Below are 20,772 nucleotides of genomic sequence, written 5' to 3'. Positions count from 1 at the left end.
CATGGGGATGAAGAATAAAAATACATTTGGCCTTGGTTAGTACAGTCCTTGTGTTCTTTACTAACTGAGTGAACAGCTGTGGAGAAAATGTGTAATCCAATGCTGGAAGTTTAAAAGTCATACAAATCTAAATAATATCACAGGGAGAGCTTAGAGCTTGGTAGGAATGTGTGAGATTTTTGTAAGGATGGAAATATTTTTATTGTCTAATTGCATAAGAGAAAATAACTAATTCCACTATCCCTGTTGTTCTATTTCCACTTTTGAATGGAAGTTTTGGTTATTTTGGATAACTTTCTTAGTGCTGAACTGCTTTCAAATTTCTAAGCACTGGTTTTGTTGGTGCCCTTTACAGTTTTTTCAGCAGCTGGTCTGTGCTGCTGAGCACCAAGTTCAGTTCTGTGTGAGCAGACTGATGCTTAGGAGAGCAGTTGATGGCTCTGTAGCTTAGCAGGAAGGGCAGTATTTATCCATAAGTGCTCTCACTTGATTTTAGCTGTGCTGTTTGCTCCTGTCCTGGGTTTTAGTCACTGCCTGCAGTTCCTTTAGTGCTTCATGACAGAAAGCTGCTCAGCAGTGCGAGGTACAACTCCTAGCTGTAGTTGAGTCTTGTTCGATTTTTGTTTTCAGTGATTTTGTCTGAAAATACTGTTCACCATACCTTGTTCACATAAGCAATGTGTTCTCAAACAGGCATCCTGACTGGAGTCTCATGGCTCCTTTGCTTGCCCTCTCTTGCTGTAGCAAGGTTTGAGGTGTTTGCTCACCTCCAGCACATTAAGTAGGCACATGAAAAACAGAAGCTTTAATGTGTGTTTGTTCAGAGTGAAGCTTTGAATGTTCTTGGCAAGTGCAAGTCCTTATTTGCATTGAGAAGGGTAGGTACTACAGCTGTTCTTGTTCTGAGGTATCTGCTTGTTTCTAAAGATGCTACAATATTCTAGAGCTCAAAGTCTGCAAGAAGTAGAACTTTAAACTGAAAATATTCCAATAATTTTGGCTACTTTCTGTAATATTCTCTGGAGAAGAAGTTTTTGCGATGTAATTCGGGGTTTGCTTTTTTTTGTCTTTTGAAGCAATTTCATTTGGGTCAATAGGTTTGGACAGGAAGCTTTCAGAGTGTTCCCTGTACTGTCAGATTGACTTTTTCCTGTAGGCTTCAGTAGCAATGTGAATCTTTGCTCTGTGTTCATTTTTCCTGAAGTAAATAAAGCCAGTGTTTTTGGGTGTGTGCAGAGTGAACATCAATGTAATTATAAGGGCATAGGATTATGGAATAATAATTGAAATCCGGCTTCAGGAGACAGATGGGTTTTAACTGCTTTGCTGAGAATTTAATTGCTCTTGGGATGAAATCTGGATCTCACTGGAATGAATCAGTTTGACACATGGCCAGAATTTTAGCCAGAGTATAAAATAGTTACACTTTTTTCTTCTTCAACCAGGCAATTTTTGAAGTCTTGTAAGATTTTTGTTGTTGTTGTTTGTTATACTTTTTCCCCTTTGTGGCTGTGACTTGGGCAGGGGCAGTTCTGAATTAGTTTTTGAGAGGGGGCAGAATGCTTTGTGTCTGCTGAAACATTGGTACTCAGTGAAATATTCTCTGCTTCTTAGAGAAAATGAACTTGCTAAAATAGAATTGTTTAGTTTATTTATTAATTTCTTTCAGTAGTTATTTACAAGTAATTTAGTGTTAATTAGCTTAATTTTTTTGATAATTCACTTCTCAAAATGACTCTGTAGTAAGGTTTAAATTGCTAGTCTGATTTCTCAAGTGAGTAATTTATTAACGTGAATTCAGACTTGTGTGTTGTTCTAATACATTTATTTCCTTTATTAGTAGTAAGGTTTAAATTGCTAGTCTGATTTCTCAAGTGAGTAATTTATTAGCGTGAATTCAGACTTGTAATGTGTGTAGTTCTAATACATTTATTTCGTTTATTATTTTTATTTATTTCCATTTATTGTACTTGCTTGATATTACCTTCTACACATCCTCCTTTCTTTACTTGAACTTTCTCTTCAGGAGGTTAATGCCAAAACACTAATTCTTGTTCTGTGAGAAACTGGGATTTTTAAACTTTGTGATGTTTGGTTACAGCTGTAATGAAAATAAAACTGCAAGTAAGCTTAAGACAATGTAAAAACTATGTAATCTTTGCTCAGCACAAACTTTTCTTTTTTTGCTATAACTTTCTAAAAGAATAGTCATGAAATGAGTCCTTCAGGTGCAAGCTAGTTACAAGAAGCACACATTAAAAGCCTTTCATTTAATGAGCCAGTTGAAATTCAGGTTTTTTTTCTCTTTACATTTTTCAAAGAACAATGAGCATCCTGCTCAAAGCAGAGAAGAGCATTAAAAAGACACATATTTTTTGACAGGCTGTACTCAAATGAACAGTGTTGACTTACTACATTTCCTCTTTCTTAGAATACAAAAGGCGAGGTTAATAAAGAGAATTAATTGCATTTTGTGCTCCCATGTTGTTTCCTAAAAGTAATTAGTGTACTTCAGTTGAGCACTTCTTTAAGAAGTGTCTGAGTTTGTTCTGTACTGAAAGCAAAGGATGATTTCACCTCAGTGCATTTTGACTAAAATTCATTATGGCATTAATAAATACGCACTTCCAATTTTGTATGTGGTTTGAGATTTTTAATTTTTTTTTTTGCTAGTGAATGTGATACAGTGAGAACTGATGACATTGTTAGATACCCAAACCTCTAGTGAGGTTGGAAAGAGAGAGAAGATATTATTTAATGAAGTGCAATTGTTCTAGTCTTAGGGAATCTTGTTACATACCTATGCTGGGGTGATTGGGATTTTGAAGTAGCTGTTGCCTTTTTGCTGCCTACCAAGCCTCAGAGATTTTAGTTTTCTTGCATCTGCCAGGTTTTATCTGGCCACTGTTGTGATGGGACCATGGAGGAGGAAAGTGGGCAGCCTCTCCCTTCAGGTGTGAGGGGATACCAGGATTCATCAGTGTGTCAGAGGAATGAGACTGTGAGAATGTTTGTGTGACTGCAGTGCCAGTGAAAGGGGAGGTGATTTTATCTGCCCAGGAGGTAGTCAAAAAACAAAGGTTTTTTTCAAGTGCATTCAATTGCACTTGTGAAGTCACCTCAGGCAGGTGTGGAGGTGTGTATGGGCAGTGATAGAAATCCTCAGTGGCAGATGCTCCTCACTGGCTGTGGGTACAGTGCAGTGTACAGTGTCTGTGAGCCTCCTGGGAGTGACTGAGAGCAAACCCAGAGAGAGTCAGATACTCTGCAATTTGTGTTGTCCCTCCTTCAACATTGCCCTCCATGCCCAACATAGAGGAGAACACCTTCTGAGGATACAGAACACATGGCATCTCTAATGTTGTATGGTCGTATGGAGTTCTGTTTTCTGTCTCTGCTCAGAGAATTTTCATTATTTACCTTCATCACCAAAGAAATTCTGTCCTGTAGGACAAATTGAATTCATTGGTCCTTCACACTCCTTTACCTGCAAGCCTGACTTTTGGGTTAGGCCAATATATCTCTTGGCAAGAGATATCAAGAGAGTCAGATACTCTGCAATTTGTGTTGTCCCTCCTTCAACGTTGCCCTCCATGCCCAGCATAGAGGAGAACACCTTCTATGGATACAGAACACATAGCATCACTAATGTTGTATGGTCGTATGGAGTTCTGTTTTCTGTCTCTGCTCAGAGAATTTTCATTATTTACCTTCATCACCAAAGAAATTCTGTCCTGTAGGACAAATTGAATTCATTGGTCCTTCACACTCCTTTACCTGCAAGCCTGACTTTTGGGTTAGGCCAATATATCTCTTGGCAAGAGATATCACAGTAGCACATGAGGTCTTCTGTGAGGTTTTAGCTTTTGCTGATGCATTCTAGAAAATGGCAAACAATGTGTGAATTTTTGCTTGGAATATAGAAAGATTTCTTGGAAATACATTATCTGAGAAGCTACCATTTCTGTAGTCAGACTTCCTGCCCGTGTGTGTGTGTGTATATATATATATATATATATATATGTATATATACAAAGAGTGATTCTGGGATTGGAATCTAATACACATGTAAGCCTTGAAAGCTGTTTTTCATTGGAAGCTGCTTATTGGAAGTTGCTGTAGTTGATAACTTCTGTTTAAGCTCCTAAATTCATGTCTAAGTTCCAGGTACTTTTGTCCCAATAGCTTAATGTCATGTTCCAGAATCTGCTAAAAATTACTCAGATTTACTTAAATTGTACTGTTCTAACTTCATAGTTTTAATTTTTTTTCTGATAATATAACTACAGAAATCTGTGGCAATTGTTTTTTTATCTTCTTAATTTCTAAGAAGCCTATACCTAAAAATGTATGTTTGGAAAACTGCTAGACTGCTTGGTTCTGATTTCAAAACCTCAAAAGACAGTGTCATCTTTTTGCCCTTAATCTTCATTACAAACAGATAATATTAGTGAGCATACTGAAGTAATGGGAGAGCATCCTTGAGTAATATTCCCACCATTAAGTTTTTAGTAGCAAACTGCAACTGCTGTGAAAAATTCAGTCTGTGTTGTTGCTTGTCAATACAGAACTAAGGGCACAAACTCATTTTAGTGTGTCCTGTCAGCTCCTCAGCCATTCTTGTGGTGGAGTTTGCTGGCAGACAGTTTTCTGCCCATGGCAGAGAAAGGAAATGTCATTACACTAGGGACTGATTTTTAGAGTGAAAATAGCCACCATCTACTGTCCTATCTCTGCTCCAGTCTTTAACTTCTGAGTTTAACTGTAGCAGCAAGGAGAGGTGGTGAGAAACAGAATTACTTAATGAGATGGCACTTCTGTCTGTCCTGTGTTATGTGGGTGTCCCTACTGTCAAACATTATGAGGAGGTAGTATGACTTTATTACAGTGCACAAACCTCTTGTGATGCTGGTCTGAGAGACATGGCATTTGGTGAACATCCTTTTATGGCAAATTACCTTTTTTCCTTTGGGAAAGCTTAGATGCCTTTGAGAGCTGCATCCTTCAGAACTGACACAGTAAATCTTCTCAGGCTGTTTTGGCTGGAAAAACCAAGGAAGGCAACTTTACTTTTACTGATGTGTTCTGTTCCTGCATCCATTAATTACACCTTTGGGTTTGTGTTTTGGAAAGAGTGTGGCAGCTGCTGTGATGCTGTGTGAAATATGAGAGCAAACACTGGTAGAAGTTAGCACTAGGTTCATTTCCTAGGCTTGTAAGGGATGTTTTCTGTATGAGCTGGTACCTGCATGTCCACGTGTGAGCTGGTTCTGAGCTTTTGTGCTCTTGGCTGACACTGTGGAGATGTATCAGGATGATGTGGCATAAACACATTTCTGCAGTAATGCAGTAAGTGAGGGAACACTTGCTGTGTTGTTTAGAGAGATTGGTCAAAATAGAATCGCCCCAAAGTAGCTCAGAGGTATTTGAGGATGGTTTTGGTTTTAATTAGAAACAAGTATATTAAGCTGGCTGTGTAAGAATAGAACACATTAATGCTGTGTAACGTGTCATAGTCAGGTTACTCCAAAAGTCTCTTAGGGTAGAATTAAAACTCTTGCATAGAGGAAACAACTGAGCTCCTGGTACAGCCATGCCCATGCTGTTCCTCTGAGGTTTTTGTTTGGTTCCTTTCTCAGCTGGGAATTACTCGAAGCATCTAGATTTTCCTTAAACCAAGCATTGTACATTTAATACAAGTGCAAGTCAGTGGAATGAGAATCATTCACAATCATTTCTGCCAGTTAAGAGTAGCTGTAGCAATTACACATTGCTTAATAGGGTAAAATGCTCCTTTGTTGGTTAGATAAACTGTAAAAGCAGTGCTGAACCTCTGATATTGGTAGCCTTTTTGTGCAAACAGACTGGAGGCAGTGAGTAGGAAGCACTGCTTTTCCTCCTCCCCTGCTCTTCCTCTGTCACTGTTTGTACTCACTGCTGACTGCTTTCTGTGATTGTGTTTAAAAGTAAACAGGAACTTCTCTATTTAAAAGCACCAGCCTATTTAAAAAAACCCCACAAACAGAAAATCTTTTAAATTTTGCTGGAATTCTATAGAAAGATGGTTACAATGCTTCCCCCTTTCAGCTTTCCTCATTGCTGGAGGCTAGATGGCAGTCAAGGAATGCTGCATGTGGCAGTGGCTGTAGCTTGGGCTGTGTGTTTGAAAGTGCTGTTGCTTATGAATTGGTCAAGTCTCAACAGAATGGCTAATGTTTCTAGTTTTCCTCTTTCTCTTCTTTCAGTGTGTTACTGAATTTCAGATTTTTTACAGAGTCTGACATCTGATTTTATATTAAAATAAAATTAAAAAAACCATAAAGTATAGATGCTTTAGATATAGCATGTAATAACTTAAGCTAATAATGAATTCCTCTATACCTTCAGTAAACCTAGGTATAACATGCCTCTATAAAAATGTTTTCAAGAACTGTAAATCTTTCAGACCATTCTCCTTAACAGTTAAACGAAAAATATTTTGGATTTTCCAAACCAAGTTGTTATTACATGTGTTGCCACAGCAACCTTCAGTTACAGAGCATGGACAAAATTACAAAATACTTGTTTGCCTGCTTGGCCTAATTATCTTTAATGTGACTTGTACAGAGTACTCCTTTCCTATTCTGTCTTTGAACTGGATAGAAATCCTGCAGAGTTCTATCCCACCTCTTTCCCGGGTGGTTTTCTCTGTTTTAAGGACTTCATTTACCATGGGTTTTTCTCTTCAGCCCTTTAGCACACTATGTGCTGTTCCTCTGTGTTTTCTGCCTTCACTTAAGAGTTCTGTTCAGTTCCTATATAATGTTGCTTTTTTGGAAACTTCCTATTTCTTTTTTTATCTCTATCTCGGGTCTTGTCAAATGCTGAAAATAGCATTGAAAAAGACCCTGGAGGTTTCCCTCTTTTCTTCTGTCAGCCTTGCCTTGTGTTTGACTTTGGCAGTTATTCTTTAGCTGCCCTTCAGATGACTGATTTACCCAGTCTATTTTCTGTTTGTTTTTAAAAGCCATTTCCTTATTTTCATTCCTCAAAGTGCCTGAAATGATGATTTCTTAGTTTCGGTGCTGCTCCCAAATGCTTCACTTGAGTTTATTGGCCTGATTCTCTTGTAGTTCTTTCCCTTTACTCACACTTATCTTCTACTGTGGTCTTTTTTCAGCATCATCAAAAGCAAGACCTAAGTCACTAAACCAGTAATAAAAACAATTAGTTTTTTTCCTTTAGCTGTCTGCTTCATAAAGGTGGAACAAACAAGTGAGGTCTGAGATTGTGAGTTATGGAAACAGGTAAAATGTTGTTCCTAATGCTCACCACCAGTTCATGACTCCCTCAAAGCAATTGCTTTTCCTGCAAAATACCCTACACCTGGCATTGGTACTTTGAGCTCAGACTCTTCTCAATTCTGGTAACGCTCTGTGAAATTAGTTGAGGGCTTTGCATTTCTGCCTGACTTCATTTTTTTTAAATTCCACTGTAATATACATTGTCTTATAAGCTTTCACTGGTCAGCATTTTTAGTTTAGTAGGGAGAAAATGCAGATATCTATCTGCCTTCTATTTTGGGCACTTTGTGCTTTACTTTGATTGCATTATAACCTTACAATACTTAGTGCAAAAGTAGGAAAGCTGAGAATCAGGCCTCTTGCCTAGGTTCAGCTGTTAAGCTAAATTGAACTCAGATTGGTTGGTGGACTGAAAAATAGCACTCTTCAGTTTAAGAAAAAGCTTATGATGCATGTTGTTGCATGAGGAATTTTTGGAAACTGAACTTTTTGAGAAGAATATTTTTCACTCCAGTTCATTATGGTGAACTATAATGAAGTCTGGAGTTTTGCTTCAGCAAAAGCAGCTCTTCTGCATAGAGTTCCCCAATCTTCAAAGCAGTGGTCTTGATGTTGTGTGCCTCCCTAGAAAGAGGTGCTGGGCTCCATGCCTCCAACAAACTGGGTTAAACCCCAAGCTGTTGTGGGTGAGCTGTTGGGTGTGCTTGCTGAACCTGTGGTAAAACACAGCATCTGAGGACAATCACTCCAGACAGGATTTGCAGAACATGGAAGTGAACTTGCTGAAAGTGGTAAGACACATGTGGTGTGCCTTGCCCTTCTAGCCTTTTCCCTTCTCCTTGTGCAGAATGAGGGCTCCCTGCACTGGGGTGCTCGAGTTCCTCAGTTCTTACAGCAGGACTCACAGATGGTCTGTCTCACCTCATGCTTTCCCTGTCTGTTGCAGGAAGCCAGCAAAGCACGCTGCCTGTGTCCAGTGGAAAAGCTTTGTGGAGAGAGAGCTTGGGGACAGCACTGTAGTTGGAGCTGGGATTTCACAGTCCCAAACTCAATCTCTTCCTAGGTTGTACCAGCTTGAAAACCTAGTGCTGAATCAGCCTTGTGAAAATCATACCCCTTTTAGTATACATTACTCTTTTCACTTATACAAGTAGAATGGGATTCTTCTTTTTCTGTGACTAGTAATAATTGCTGAAACATGTAATATTCTGTAGGGTTGGAGCTGATGCACTTGGAAAGAATTTCTTTATTTGCTGTTCTTTTTGAGCTCATTGCCCTGAATCACTTCATGATGCTAATTGCTGTTAAGCACACATTATTAACTATGTTATTCCCATGTAATTACCTGCAGTTCCTTATGCAGTAGAAAGAACAACTAGAGAAGTATCTAAATTTTATTTTTTTAAATGCACTAATGTGCTGATGAAACTTGTACTTTATCTTATGGCAATTTCAGGATGACATTGCTGACACCTATTTGTATATTGTGTTTCCCAAGTACCTCACAGGGGAAAATGCTCAAAATGCATTCACACATGGCCCAGTGATTACAAAGTCTTGGTATTTGCAGTTGTGGGGTTTTTTTGTAGCATGGAGTTTCCTTTCCTCAGTGTGGTGAAGAATATGTAATTAGGGAAGCATAATGGAGTGTGCTGTTGACAGGAAAGTATGTCTGGAATCTCAAATGCTGACCTTGTGTGACACCATTACACTTCCAAAGTTCTCATTCAAACATAGTAAGATGGCTTATCTAGGTTTATTAGTAAACATTCTGGCATATTGTGTTTTTATTTTGTGCATTTTTAATGCATTTGCACAGTAATGGCAAAGCTTTTCTACTTTTTGTGTTTGTGGCCACTGTTTCCATTTTATTTGTCATGCTCATTAAAGTTCTCGCAGTAGAAGAAAATAATGCTTGTTCACACTAATTTGGAAGATGAAAGCATGGCATAGAAATAATTTATCAACTACCAAACCAAAGCTGCCTCTCAAACATGCCTGTATTTTGCAGAATTGCTTGAAAAAATATGCATTAGTTTAAAAACTCCTGGTTCCTGAATAAATGGAAGCAAAAATAGCATAAATATACAGGCATTTTCTTGTCTTAAGTATTAAATCCATGTTTCCTTTAAATGGCTTCCATTTTTTTGTGAAGCTTTTTCATAGTTGGGTTTATTATTATTTCCAATGCCTTGCTGTGTAGGTTTTCCTGATTTTTCTTGTAAATGCATAGAATGATATTTGTGGACAAAGCAATTCAGATAAGACTTTGAAATATGACAAAAGGAGGTGGTTTTGTCTCAAGTATTCCATCTTTCTTTTGTATTGCTCATGTTTTACAAAGTGCATAATAACTATTTCATATCACACTCTCCCTCCTAAGTAAATAAATAACTTGCCCTGCAGAAATGCAAAATGTTTAATGCCCTGTGTCACAACCCAAATCCCCCCAAAAATCTTAAAATATACTTAGCTCTTGTAACCATTTGTAATAAAATACAGTAGTGCTTTGTGAGTGCTGTAGGAAGGCTGCTGAAGAACAGCTGAAGAAACATTTCAGATAAATGCCTCTTCTTCCTTTTCACCTGTGCATCTGTGACAAAGAAAATTTAACAAATGATGGCCAGCAAAGGGGTGGCTTTGCAAGGGAATGTTGTTGTACAGTGTGTTGGTAGCCTGTATGCCAGTATTCATGTAAGTATTTATTACATTACTATGAGAAATAATTATAAAATACTTATTTGATTTAATATTTAGTAAATTATAATTTTGGTGCTAGGCATCACTTCTAGGAGTAGCCAATAAACCTAAGAAAAATCTATGGTTTTGCTGTTAGGAAAGAGGTGTGGTGCCTAAATCTGGTCTCAGGCCTTAAAGGTGTGATTTTCACTGGGAACTCGGGAGCTGGAGCTGGCTGTCCATAAGAGTTTCCTCAGGCCTGCTGTGTGTGATTGTCACTTGGTATTCACGGGTTTAGTTTTCTTGGAGTAGTGGAGTGAAAGGGTGTCTGGTTCTCTGCCCAGGCTGCTGAGGCTGTCCAGCAGCACTGGCAGTGTCTGAGTGAGCCGTGAGCTGGGTGTTCCACAGCCTTGACCTCCTCAGTTCCTCCTCCTCTTGGAATTCTTCAAGCAAGAGGGGTCAGTCTCTGTCTTTTTAACACTGACTTGCCCTCATTGCAGTCCTTTAATATACCTGACTATATTTAATACATATCATTCATTTAGCACTAAATAGCATTTTTCTTGTGCCATTAGCATACCTGTGCAATGTGATGGTTTATTAGTCCCTTTAGGAACAGCTTTATATGAACCACAATCTGAAAGGCAAAAAGAAGCAGAGTTTGGTGCTCATAATAGCATGTTTGAAGCTTTGTTGTCCCAAAAAGTCACGATAACATAGATTTCCCTCACTTCCTTTCAATGATTTCGTGATAATGTGAGAGCTGAAATAAAAGGAATTAACATCATCTCTTCACAAAGCTGTTTTTGAATTCCAGGTAAACAAAGTAGTTGAGTTTCAAAATGCTCTCAGCTGCGGAGGAGGCAGGATATTAATGAATAAAAAAGTCTTTGCAGTGTTCCATAGGCATCAGGCAGAAAAATGTTTTAATCCATCTTTGTTTCTTCTAGCACTGTTACTGTGTCATACTAGCAGAGCTGTGATGATTGTATATTGTATTGTTTGTATACATGGTCTGAAATAAGGCTGATCTTCCCTGAGTAGAGGAGGCTGCTGGTAACATTGGATGTTTGCACAATAAAAATGTTACAAAGCTTTTTGTGACATTAGGGTATATAAAGTATCATAGAACCAGCTGTATCTCACTTTTCCTTTCTTGCAGGATATCTTGAATAATCTTGATTCATGTGATCTTGAAGATGATGATCTCATGCTTGATGTGGACCTGCCCGAGGACCCACCTCGTGACAAAGGTGAGTAAGGCAGCCAAGCAGTCTCACTGTGAAACTGCTTCATGGGCTTAAGAGACTTTTGAGTTGCTTTCTTCTGACTCCTGACTTAATAAGTCCATGCACTCTTCAAGTTGGGGTGGTTTTTTTAAAGTAACAACTCTTTCTTTTGTGAAATACTGGGAGATATTTCTGTTTTCCCAAATACAACTCTTACATTTGAAAAAATCTGAATATAGAAATGTACTACCTTGAATAAAACTGCAACCTTGTTTCATACAGTTTTTTCTTTGGGATTATTTCTATAGAATAAATTTTAAATTTTTAAGTTAGTCTTTCAGTCTCATGATTCAGCTATATTTGGAAATGCTGGGATAGTGTTTTCTTTCAGCTTTGCTGAATGGCAGCATAATTCTTTGAGATAAATAATTTTCTTCTACAAAATGAAAACATCTAATAGATATACATACACGTCAGGGTAGCAGAAGATGTAAAATTTAAGATATGTGTTTTCAAATTGTGTTTAATGTACTCTTGTTTTCACTGAGGGTGCTGGCAGACTTTTCACAGAGAAGGCAGAGGTACCTAGATGCCCCTGAAATAGAACAAATTCAGGATAGAGTGAACCTGGTAAAGGAAATTACGGCTGCACTTTGTCAAATCTCAGACTGGAAAGGCATTTGCTTTGTTTATGTTTGAGGCATTTGCTTTGTTTATTCCTGAGCTACTCATGGGACTGATGAGTATTGTTATTATTATGAGCTACTGTTGTGTGAATATGGGTATTAGTTTCACCTGCGAGTTCAGTGGAGGGCAGTCTATCTTCAAATGCAGAAACACTGAATGTGGAGCACTGTCAGCCCTAGCCAGTGCAAACAGGCACTGAAAGGAAGAGGCCTTTACTTGTTTTGTGTGACATTCAGCTGCTTGCTGAAGTAAATTCAGAGGTTTTTGAGAGCACCTCTGAGTTATCTGGGTGAAGACTCCTGTGTGCATGTTAGATATGAAGCCAGATTTACAGTAAATAAAGCACAGTTTTCCATCTGTGATGATGGTGACACATCGTGTTTTAATTCTGTGCATGTGTGAAGTGCAGTTCTTAATCTTGTAAATCTCAGAATGAGTTTTTCAAAGTGCTTGTGTGAAATGATTGACAACATTGCAAGTATGCAACTTTTCAACTCTGACAGGTATGAATTTTTTACTTTTTTACTCATTTTCCAGAATGGGTAACAGTGCAAGCCTAAGGCATATTCTTTCAGTAGGAGTAATTTAATTCTGTTGGGGAAAAGCTAAAGAAACAATTTTAAAGGGTAGATCAATTTCTCCTAAGTTTCCTTGTTTATATGAAACATGCACTGCATTTGCATCAGTAATTCCATTACAAGTTATTAATTTGAAAACTGCTAGAAGGGCATGTTTTTAAAGGTAAATGGTTACCGCAAAAACATTAAAACTAATTACTGCTACTTTTGACGGTTTTTTAGAGGTTGGGTTTCCTTATGAAATTAGCCTGGCATGAACTGGGTATCTCTGCTTCTTATCTTGAAAATTCTGTTTTCTTCAAAGAGGATCTGAAAAGAAGAATTCAAAAGCCACCTCCAGGTCTTCCCTTATAGACATGACCGCTTGAAAAAACAAAACTTCTTCTTGGTTAATGTCCACCTGTCTTTACTCAGTGTCTCAGTGTTTACTTTTCCAAAGCTGAAAATCATAATTGCTTGTAAACTTACTGAGCACTTATTTTGTTATTAATTTTCATGTGTTATGAGCTGTAGAAAGACACTGCTAAAGGAAAATAAATCTTGTTAGTTAAGGTGAATGTTTATTTTATTATGCAATTTTTTGGTTATTTGCTAGGTGATAAAAACTGAATTGTAGGTATGAGTACTTGTTCTAGTAATGTTTAACAGCCCTTTTTGCCAACACTTTTTCCATAATTATGTGCGACTTCACTGACGTCAGCCTCTTAAGACTTTCCAGGTCCTAGGAAACTCTCCTGGTTTCACTTTGGAGCCTGGGATGCTGCTTGGCCACTATTTATAGCAGCACTTGTAGCTGCACAGGCATGCAGGGAGCGAGGAGGGCCGTGTAAATCAGAGGGTGACGCGGGGCTGGCTCCCAGCCCCATGCAGGCTGGGAACCCAGCAGGAAAGGAAGGAGGGCCTGCTCGGAGCCGTGCGCCGCGGGGCTCGGGGGCAAACACCGCTCCCTTGAGCGGAGCTGCTCCCAGGAAACCACTGACAATGTGAGGGAAAGCTCCTTGGGTAAGTGAAGGACGAGGTGTGGTGTCAGAATAGCAGTTTAGGATTGTTTTTGCCTGGTCTGACTCCTGGGTAGATGTTGTTTTGGCTTTCTCTCAGTCGTTTCCGGGCTGTTGCCAAATTTAGCATTTGTTCCCTTAAGACGTTTGTGGAATTCCTGTGGCTTTGCAGAAGTTGGTGTTTTAAAGAGATCATTTGGTTTCCTTGTTTTAAATCACGCTGGTTGTCCAGTTAAATACAGATTAAATGTCTCTGAATCTGAAAACCGAACCATGTGAATAGTGTGAGGTATATCTGTATTTTAAGTAACAGAGTTGTTTTGTTTTTGCAATGCAATACTGGCCTTTTTTTTATCATGTTGCCTTTCTGTGTTTGTGTGTTGTTAGAACTTGTTGAAGGCCTGGAGATACCATCAGTAAGAATGAGAGACAGGAAATTGTTACTTTTAAATCTATTTTCTTCCATAATCTCTATCTCCTCCAAATGATTTTTATTTAAAGTGGAAATACTGTTAAAGCTGGATTCTTCTGTTTTTGCTACAGGTTGCTATTCTTGTAACAAGTTTATACTGTTTAGGATCGGTTAAAAAAACCAAAACAAACCCCACAGACTTTTCACTGCATCTGTTACCACCACATAGTTAATATTTTATTTGCAAGGTCCTGGGAACAAGTCTTATGATTTTTTTTTAACATTATGCTCTCTGTAGAGGAATGTGAAAATATGAGCCGCTATGAGAGACAAGACAGAAATGCAAGACAGCATCAAGAGGGATTCTGGAAAAGAGCACCACAGCAGCGATGGAATGCACAGGAGCACTATCATCTTGGCCATACTGACCATTATATCCATGGTAAAAATGATTTGAACAGGTAAAGCACTTTTCTATATCCTCACAAACATTTAAACCACCAGTGAGCAATTCCTTTTTGGCATTAAGGGATCTCAAGTGATATTGAGTACAAGTACAACATTTTCAGAATAGTTGTATGTCTGAGTGGAAGCACCACTGAGGGTTCTAACAATTTCTTTTCAAAACTTATGCTTCTGTTTTCAGTCCAAGTACTTGTTGCTCATGTTGATACAATATTATACAAGTTGATTCAAATAGCTTATGTGTTCAATGGAAAACAATTGCAATGTCTTACTACTTGCGTTTTGTAAGTTTGGGCAGCTTTTTGCAGTTTAATTTGTTGGTAAAGCAAATGTAACCTTATAGTCTTTACAGGGTTGAATGACAGTTGATAGAAATTCTGCTGTACTAACTGGTTTTAGGGTACTGTAGTTTATAGTCTGAGAGGGGTCTCTGGGAGTGGACAGGAAAGCTCTGTATTTAAGTGAGATAGCATTGACTTTTTCAGATTTATTCATTTATTTTCTGCTGTATGCCACAGTATGTAAGTACAGCCAGCATTGCATAACACTTTCCTTTTGACCAACCGCCGTCTAGCTCCAGTTTGTCATGTGTAATTTTCTGTTTTGGGCTTTTTTTAGGGGTTCAAACTACCTGGAGCCTGGGGCGGGCGGCGGCTGCGCGGCGCCGCGGGCGCTGGCGGAGAACACGGTGATGCTGGACGAGATGACCCTGCGGCACATGGTGCAGGACTGCACCGCCGTCAAAACCCAGCTCCTCCGGCTCAAGAGGCTGCTGCACCAGGTGGGCTCTCCACAGGGACTAAGGCACTAAAGTAAACTGGGGACTGCACCTAAGTGGTTTTATGTTCTGTTTGGCCTTATTAGGATATTGGAGTTTCATTTATACATTGAGTTACAAAGTTCCAGAAAGCGACTATACCTTTTATTGCTGCCTCCAGTAGTGCCTTTTCTACCTTGTCAGCACTTTGCTGACTGCAAAACACTCTAAATACCAAATTTTTTAATATATACTCAATATTAAAATTTACTTCTCTGAGGAAACATCAAATTTTAAAAAACAGCGTATGTGAAAACCAGCTTTTATCCAATAAGATTCAAAAAAGCTGGGAATTAAAAATAAATTAAAATATTAAAATTGATCCCATTGATCAAACTTGCATTCAGCAAGTCAGTGCTATTAGCTTTTTCTTAAGGCTGTGTTTTCTGTGGTAATCATATTTTTTAGAAAAATCTCTTTGCTTAGGATTCTTCTCTTGGGAAGCTGAGAAGCCTCAGAGAAAAAGAAAAACAATATTATTTCATTTGTTTTTCTTGTGTTTTTGTTGCCTTGGAATGTGGTTGGGAATTGTTTATCCAACAGGTGATTATTTCATTAGTTTCATGTGAATTGTTTTGACTTAATGACCAGTCAGGGTCAAACTGTGTCGGGACTCTCTCCAGAGTCACGAGTTTTCCTGAGTATCTTTTAGCCTTCTGTAAGCATCCTTTTTGTATTCTTTAGTATTGTTTTAGTATAGCATTCTTTAATATAATGTAGTATCATAAAATAATAAATTAATCTTCTAAAAACATGAATTCAAATACATCATTCCTACCATCATCTGGGAACCCCACAAATACAAAAGTTTTCCTCATTCTTTTAATCTTTTCTTTGTGTTTTGACAAGAAGCTCAGCAAATCCTGCTGGGTCATCTCTATTGGAAGTGTTCAAATTTAACCTTCCTGTGTTATGAAATTGTCATAAGCTTTTAAGGAGCTTTTTTAGTGTACCTCAAAAACTTGGAAAGTTGTGGGAGTTGGTAAACTGCTGAATGACTCAGCAGATGTATGGCATTTCAGCTACAAAAATTTCTTTGTTACCATAATAAAGAACAGTCCATGAGGCTTTCTTTTGAGGCATACACAGATTAGCATTGAAAAGTGTATGATGTTGTCTTTCAATGCCAAATTCATTGCTGTTTTTTCCTAATAGGATAATGTAATGAAAATAACTTTGTGCCTTAAAAGTAAGGCACTAAAACAAAACACAACAAAACAAAAAGCAAGTCAACCTTGAGGCTAATTCAAGGGTGTGATTGTGCCTTTTAGAAATGCCCTTGCTTCCTGTGATGAGATCTATTCCTGATTTTGTCAGGGTGAAAAACAATTGTAACAAGAATAATGCAGTGTCAGAAGGGGAAGGTGTGTTCTTAGAACCCCATATCTGAGTGGTGGGCTGCATAAACTGTGCCCCAATCATTAATACAGAGGTGGCAGGGAACCTTTACCCAGGACTTTTAATGCCTTTAACACAAGGACAGTTTGGCAGCTTGATGGATGATCTGTGTGTGTGGTTCATGGTGTAAAGGCTTGAACATTATAGCCAAGTAATGTGTGGCCCTGCAGAGTATCATGTGTAAAATCTTGATCTGGTTTATAGTAGCCAGGTTGCAGAATAAAAGCTTTGCATCAAGTAGCTCAGCTTAACTTTTTTTAAAGAACTTAAATGCACAGAATGAAGCAGTTACTCTTATGTCCGTTTGTCAAAATTTGCTCCTGGTCTTGACAAATGCTAGATCCTTCTTCCCTGTAACAGTGAGTTTCATAATAACAGGTATTATTCTTCCCTTCACACTTTGTCAGGCATACTTGGCTGTATTTTCCTGACCTAAATGAACCCTGTTTTGACTCACCGTTTCCAAAACTCATCACTGGACTTCTGAATATTTATTCTACTCTCCTGTGTGTAATCCTGCCTTTTAATCAAAGAACATGAATAGTAATGTAAAAGTAAATTAGCCTGCTACAGAGGGGGAACTTCAGACCTTTACTACCTTAATTTGCTAAACAATTTGGGAAAACTTGTATGAAATATTTTTTCATTACATTAAAGTGTTAAGCCTTTACTGTAAACATTGTGCTTCATACTAACAGGAATGAGTAAAAATACCACAATTTGTCTTTACTTCTTGAACAGAAATACAGTTTTGAAAACAATTAGTTGAACTTTAGCATTCTGAACTCTGAACTAGGACTGGATCACAAGCAGCTTGCAAAATATAAAAAAAATCAAGGTACAAAGTCAATTGCTTTCAAGCCCCAGTTTTATTATGGAAGCAGAAGTTCTTCTGTTAGCTCCACCAACATTACACATTTAAGTGTATGTGTTGTCTTTCTCCAGTTGCGACATTCAGCAATAATATTTAATTTGGATAGGTAGAAATAGAGCTGTAGTCAGGGCTTAGGCTCGAGGTCCCAGAGGAACAGTTACAGTAAAATAGGAAGAGTTAGTAATTAAATTCAATTTTATACAATTATCTCATCAGCTGTAGTGTGACTTAGTGTAGAGCACAGCACGTAATGAATGTATACCTAGCAGATTCCTGGGGAGACTTAATGTGCTGTCCTGGATTCATTGCTGTGACTGGAGCTCACATAACTGGATATAAATTAGCTGGTGTATTGCTAGCAACATAGCTGCAGCACTTGGGGCTGGTGCTGCATTTCCAGTTCAGCTTGGAAAAAGAAATAGTTCTTGGAGTAACAGAGCCTTGGCTGAGCTCGGTGTGAGCAGTAACACATGCTGGCTGCTTACTCCTCACTCACTGCCATCTTCCTGTGCCTGCAGACAGTGAAATCAGCAATAGGAGTCACTCTCATACAGAGCTTAAAAATTTTTCACAGTAGTGGGTCTAACCTTCTCTGACTTCTCAGTAATATAATGTAAAATAACCTATATGGAGTGAAAAATGTGGCTTGTTCTTGTACTAAATGCAGCCATATTTACAGAGGTGTACTGCTGGAGAGTGTTCTCTCTTTAATGCTTAACTGGAGTGCTAACTTTGGATTGTAAGAAGAAAATGTTTTGGAAGTCTAATTCTAGTAATAATTGACATGTAAATGTTAATCCCTCTTAAACGTTGACTAAGGTACTTCATTTGCATGATTATTAAGAAATAAGTTTTCTTCTGATCTTAACGTTTCTTTCTCCTCCTCAATTTCAAAACTTGCTGCTCTAGGTGGAGGCTAATGTGTTAATACAATTTTAAATAAAGTTTTCCTGTTGCTCTGGAGCCTTTGATCTTTGCAAGGATTGACCATCCTCTGTAGTAACCCAACAATGACTTGCAGCCACCCTGTCTTGTCTCAGATCATCACTTGCTGCTCTTGTAGGGAGGACTGAAACATGAAGCAGTCTCAGAACTGTGAGATCTGTGAAGCTCTTTTTTCTGTGGGAGGCAGGTTTTATAAAAAAAAAAAATGTTTCATTTCAACTTATCTTTCATGAATGGAAATGAAATTCTATTTTTCAAGCACAGCTCTTCACTGTAGCTTATCAGATACGGCCCATTTGTATGAAGAGCTGTGAATGAAAACGTGAACCATGTACTGCAGATTTGTTAAATGCATCAGTACATTTTGCTGAGGCTTTAGATCACTAAGTCACTTGTGTACCTTTGACATACATATTCATTGTGTTCTTTTCTTTTTGCATCTGGTGAGATTCACTCCACAAGAGAGATTCATCTTTGTTTATGAGAAGCCTAAAGTTGAGAAAGAAACAGAGTTACAAAATAAAAATACATTTTGTGTCATGCATTAAGTTGTATAAACGCCTCTACAATTAGTATTTTTTACTAGCCACTTTCACCTCAGTGACTTAATTGTGCTTGAAGGAAACAGAACCAAAAGAGATGAACAAACAGTAGCAAATCAAATTGGCAAATTTGATCAGGTTTAAGCCATGGCTTAACTGTCAGATTGTCGCTGTGACACTGTTTGACAGTGGCAGTGAGATTGACATGGCCTGGATGAGACTGCACTCAGAATGCCAAGCAGGCAGCAGGTGAATAGCACCCTCTGCTTGATGGCCACTTTACACAGCTTCTGCTTGCTTCATTATTTACTCATTAGCAAAAGAGTCTATTCAGATCAGTGATTTGTACTGAATAAAGATGGGAATTGGGAATCAAAGCCTAGACCTTGGTAAAAATTCACTAGACCCTGATAAACTTGGTACTGCTCTGGATTAGTGATTACACCAAAATAAATAATGTGTTCTGCTACTGTAAAAGTGTTAGCAGTAGCAGTTTTCTGTATTGCCTGTTGTGCTGTGATGGGCAATGTGGTGATACCTTTATAGTTTATTGTGTCTTTACCAAAATATTTAAAGCAGATGTTCTCTCCCAAGGTTCCAAATTATTGGCATATTGGTATACTTCTTAGTATTATTTCTAGCCTACCAAAAATAGCATATGCATATAACCAGATGCATTTTCTTTGCTAATTCTATCATTTTTTCAGTAATTCTGATGTCTTTTTTTGTAAGATATTAGATTACTCTGTTTTGCTGATTTCCCCTGTTTCATTTTACCAGTATAATGAGAAAGAAACAAAAAGCACAAGAAGACAGACTTCATAGATTAATCTTAGCATGTGTTCAAACGGAGGCATGAGTTCCTACTGATAGAGTTAGAACTGTTTCTTTTCCAGTTGTGCTGTGTTCTCTACATGTGTACTGAGGTAATTGCAGCAGTGGTGAGGGAATTGCTGCAGGTGACCTTGGTCCCTGCTTTGCTGGTGAATGAGTCAGGTGTACCACAGGCCTGGAGTGCTGATTTAAATCACCAGGGAGTGTGTGACATACTAACCTTCTTTGCAATCAGGTCTTAATCTGCTGTTGTGGAATGTCTTATTGCTCCACTTCCCTGCATTTTAATAGCAGTAAAAGGTATATTGGAAGTACAGAGCTTTGAAAACCCATGTGAGTTACTTTTGTTTGAAATAGTTTGACTTGTTTTGTATTTTTTCCCATTCCCATGGTGACTCTTTCACAGTTGTAGCTGTGACCATCTGCGCCTTCGCTTCTGAGTGTGCGTGTTTGTTTGAATCGTTGCTTAAAATAAAATGTTGGTGAAATTTTTTAATTGGGGAATAAAAGATAAATATAAAATACAATATAAATATGCAAAAAATAATTTGTAAAACTGAAAGTAATTCTAGGAGTCTCATTGCTGCATTTTTCCTCTAGCATTTTACAAATGTTTTGAACTAACTAATGTTTGTGTTTTTATGCTATTACTGTGCAAATTATTTCAAAGCACTCTGGTAGAACTTCTCTGTAACATGGTATGTAAACTGCTGCTTCATCAGTCTTTCATTTGCTGGCCATGGGCCTGGAAGGGATAAGCAGCTGCTTGAGAACTGATGAGAACTGAGTGCTGGACAGTGTAAACTTGACTGTTCTCAAAATTAACAGTCAATTTATTTAAAAGCGCAAGAAACAAAAAAAAACCCAAAAGCATCCAAACCAAAACAGCACCAGAAAACTGTGAAATATAAAGTTCTGTCAAGTTATAGAAATGAAATACAAGTGCCTGTAGCATGGGCATTACCTGGGCATTGTACACAGGCTGCAGCAAGGGTTGCTTTCCTGTTGGGGGGAAAAAGGAAACTTGCTGT

The 20,772-nt window shown here is 38.1% G+C and overlaps 1 protein-coding gene across 4 annotated transcripts in view; it reads left to right on the top strand.

Moving 5' to 3' along the window:
• CCSER2 (coiled-coil serine rich protein 2) overlaps positions 1–20,772 on the top strand; it is a 61,385-nt gene that overhangs the window by 16,107 nt on the left and 24,506 nt on the right. For all 4 annotated transcript variants that reach the window (XM_039719579.1, XM_039719580.1, XM_039719582.1 and 1 more), the window contains exons 4-6: positions 11,125–11,215; positions 14,165–14,327; positions 14,950–15,112. In XM_039719579.1, the coding sequence (XP_039575513.1) occupies positions 11,125–11,215; positions 14,165–14,327; positions 14,950–15,112 (417 nt within the window). The remainder of the gene's footprint in view (positions 1–11,124; positions 11,216–14,164; positions 14,328–14,949; positions 15,113–20,772) is intronic.

This window comes from Passer montanus, unplaced genomic scaffold (genome assembly GCF_014805655.1).
Source record: "Passer montanus isolate IOZ18808 unplaced genomic scaffold, ASM1480565v1 scaffold42, whole genome shotgun sequence".
NCBI lineage: Eukaryota > Metazoa > Chordata > Aves > Passeriformes > Passeridae > Passer > Passer montanus.
Note: the sequence above shows the minus strand (reverse complement) of the source record. Positions and strands in the feature narration are given on the sequence as shown.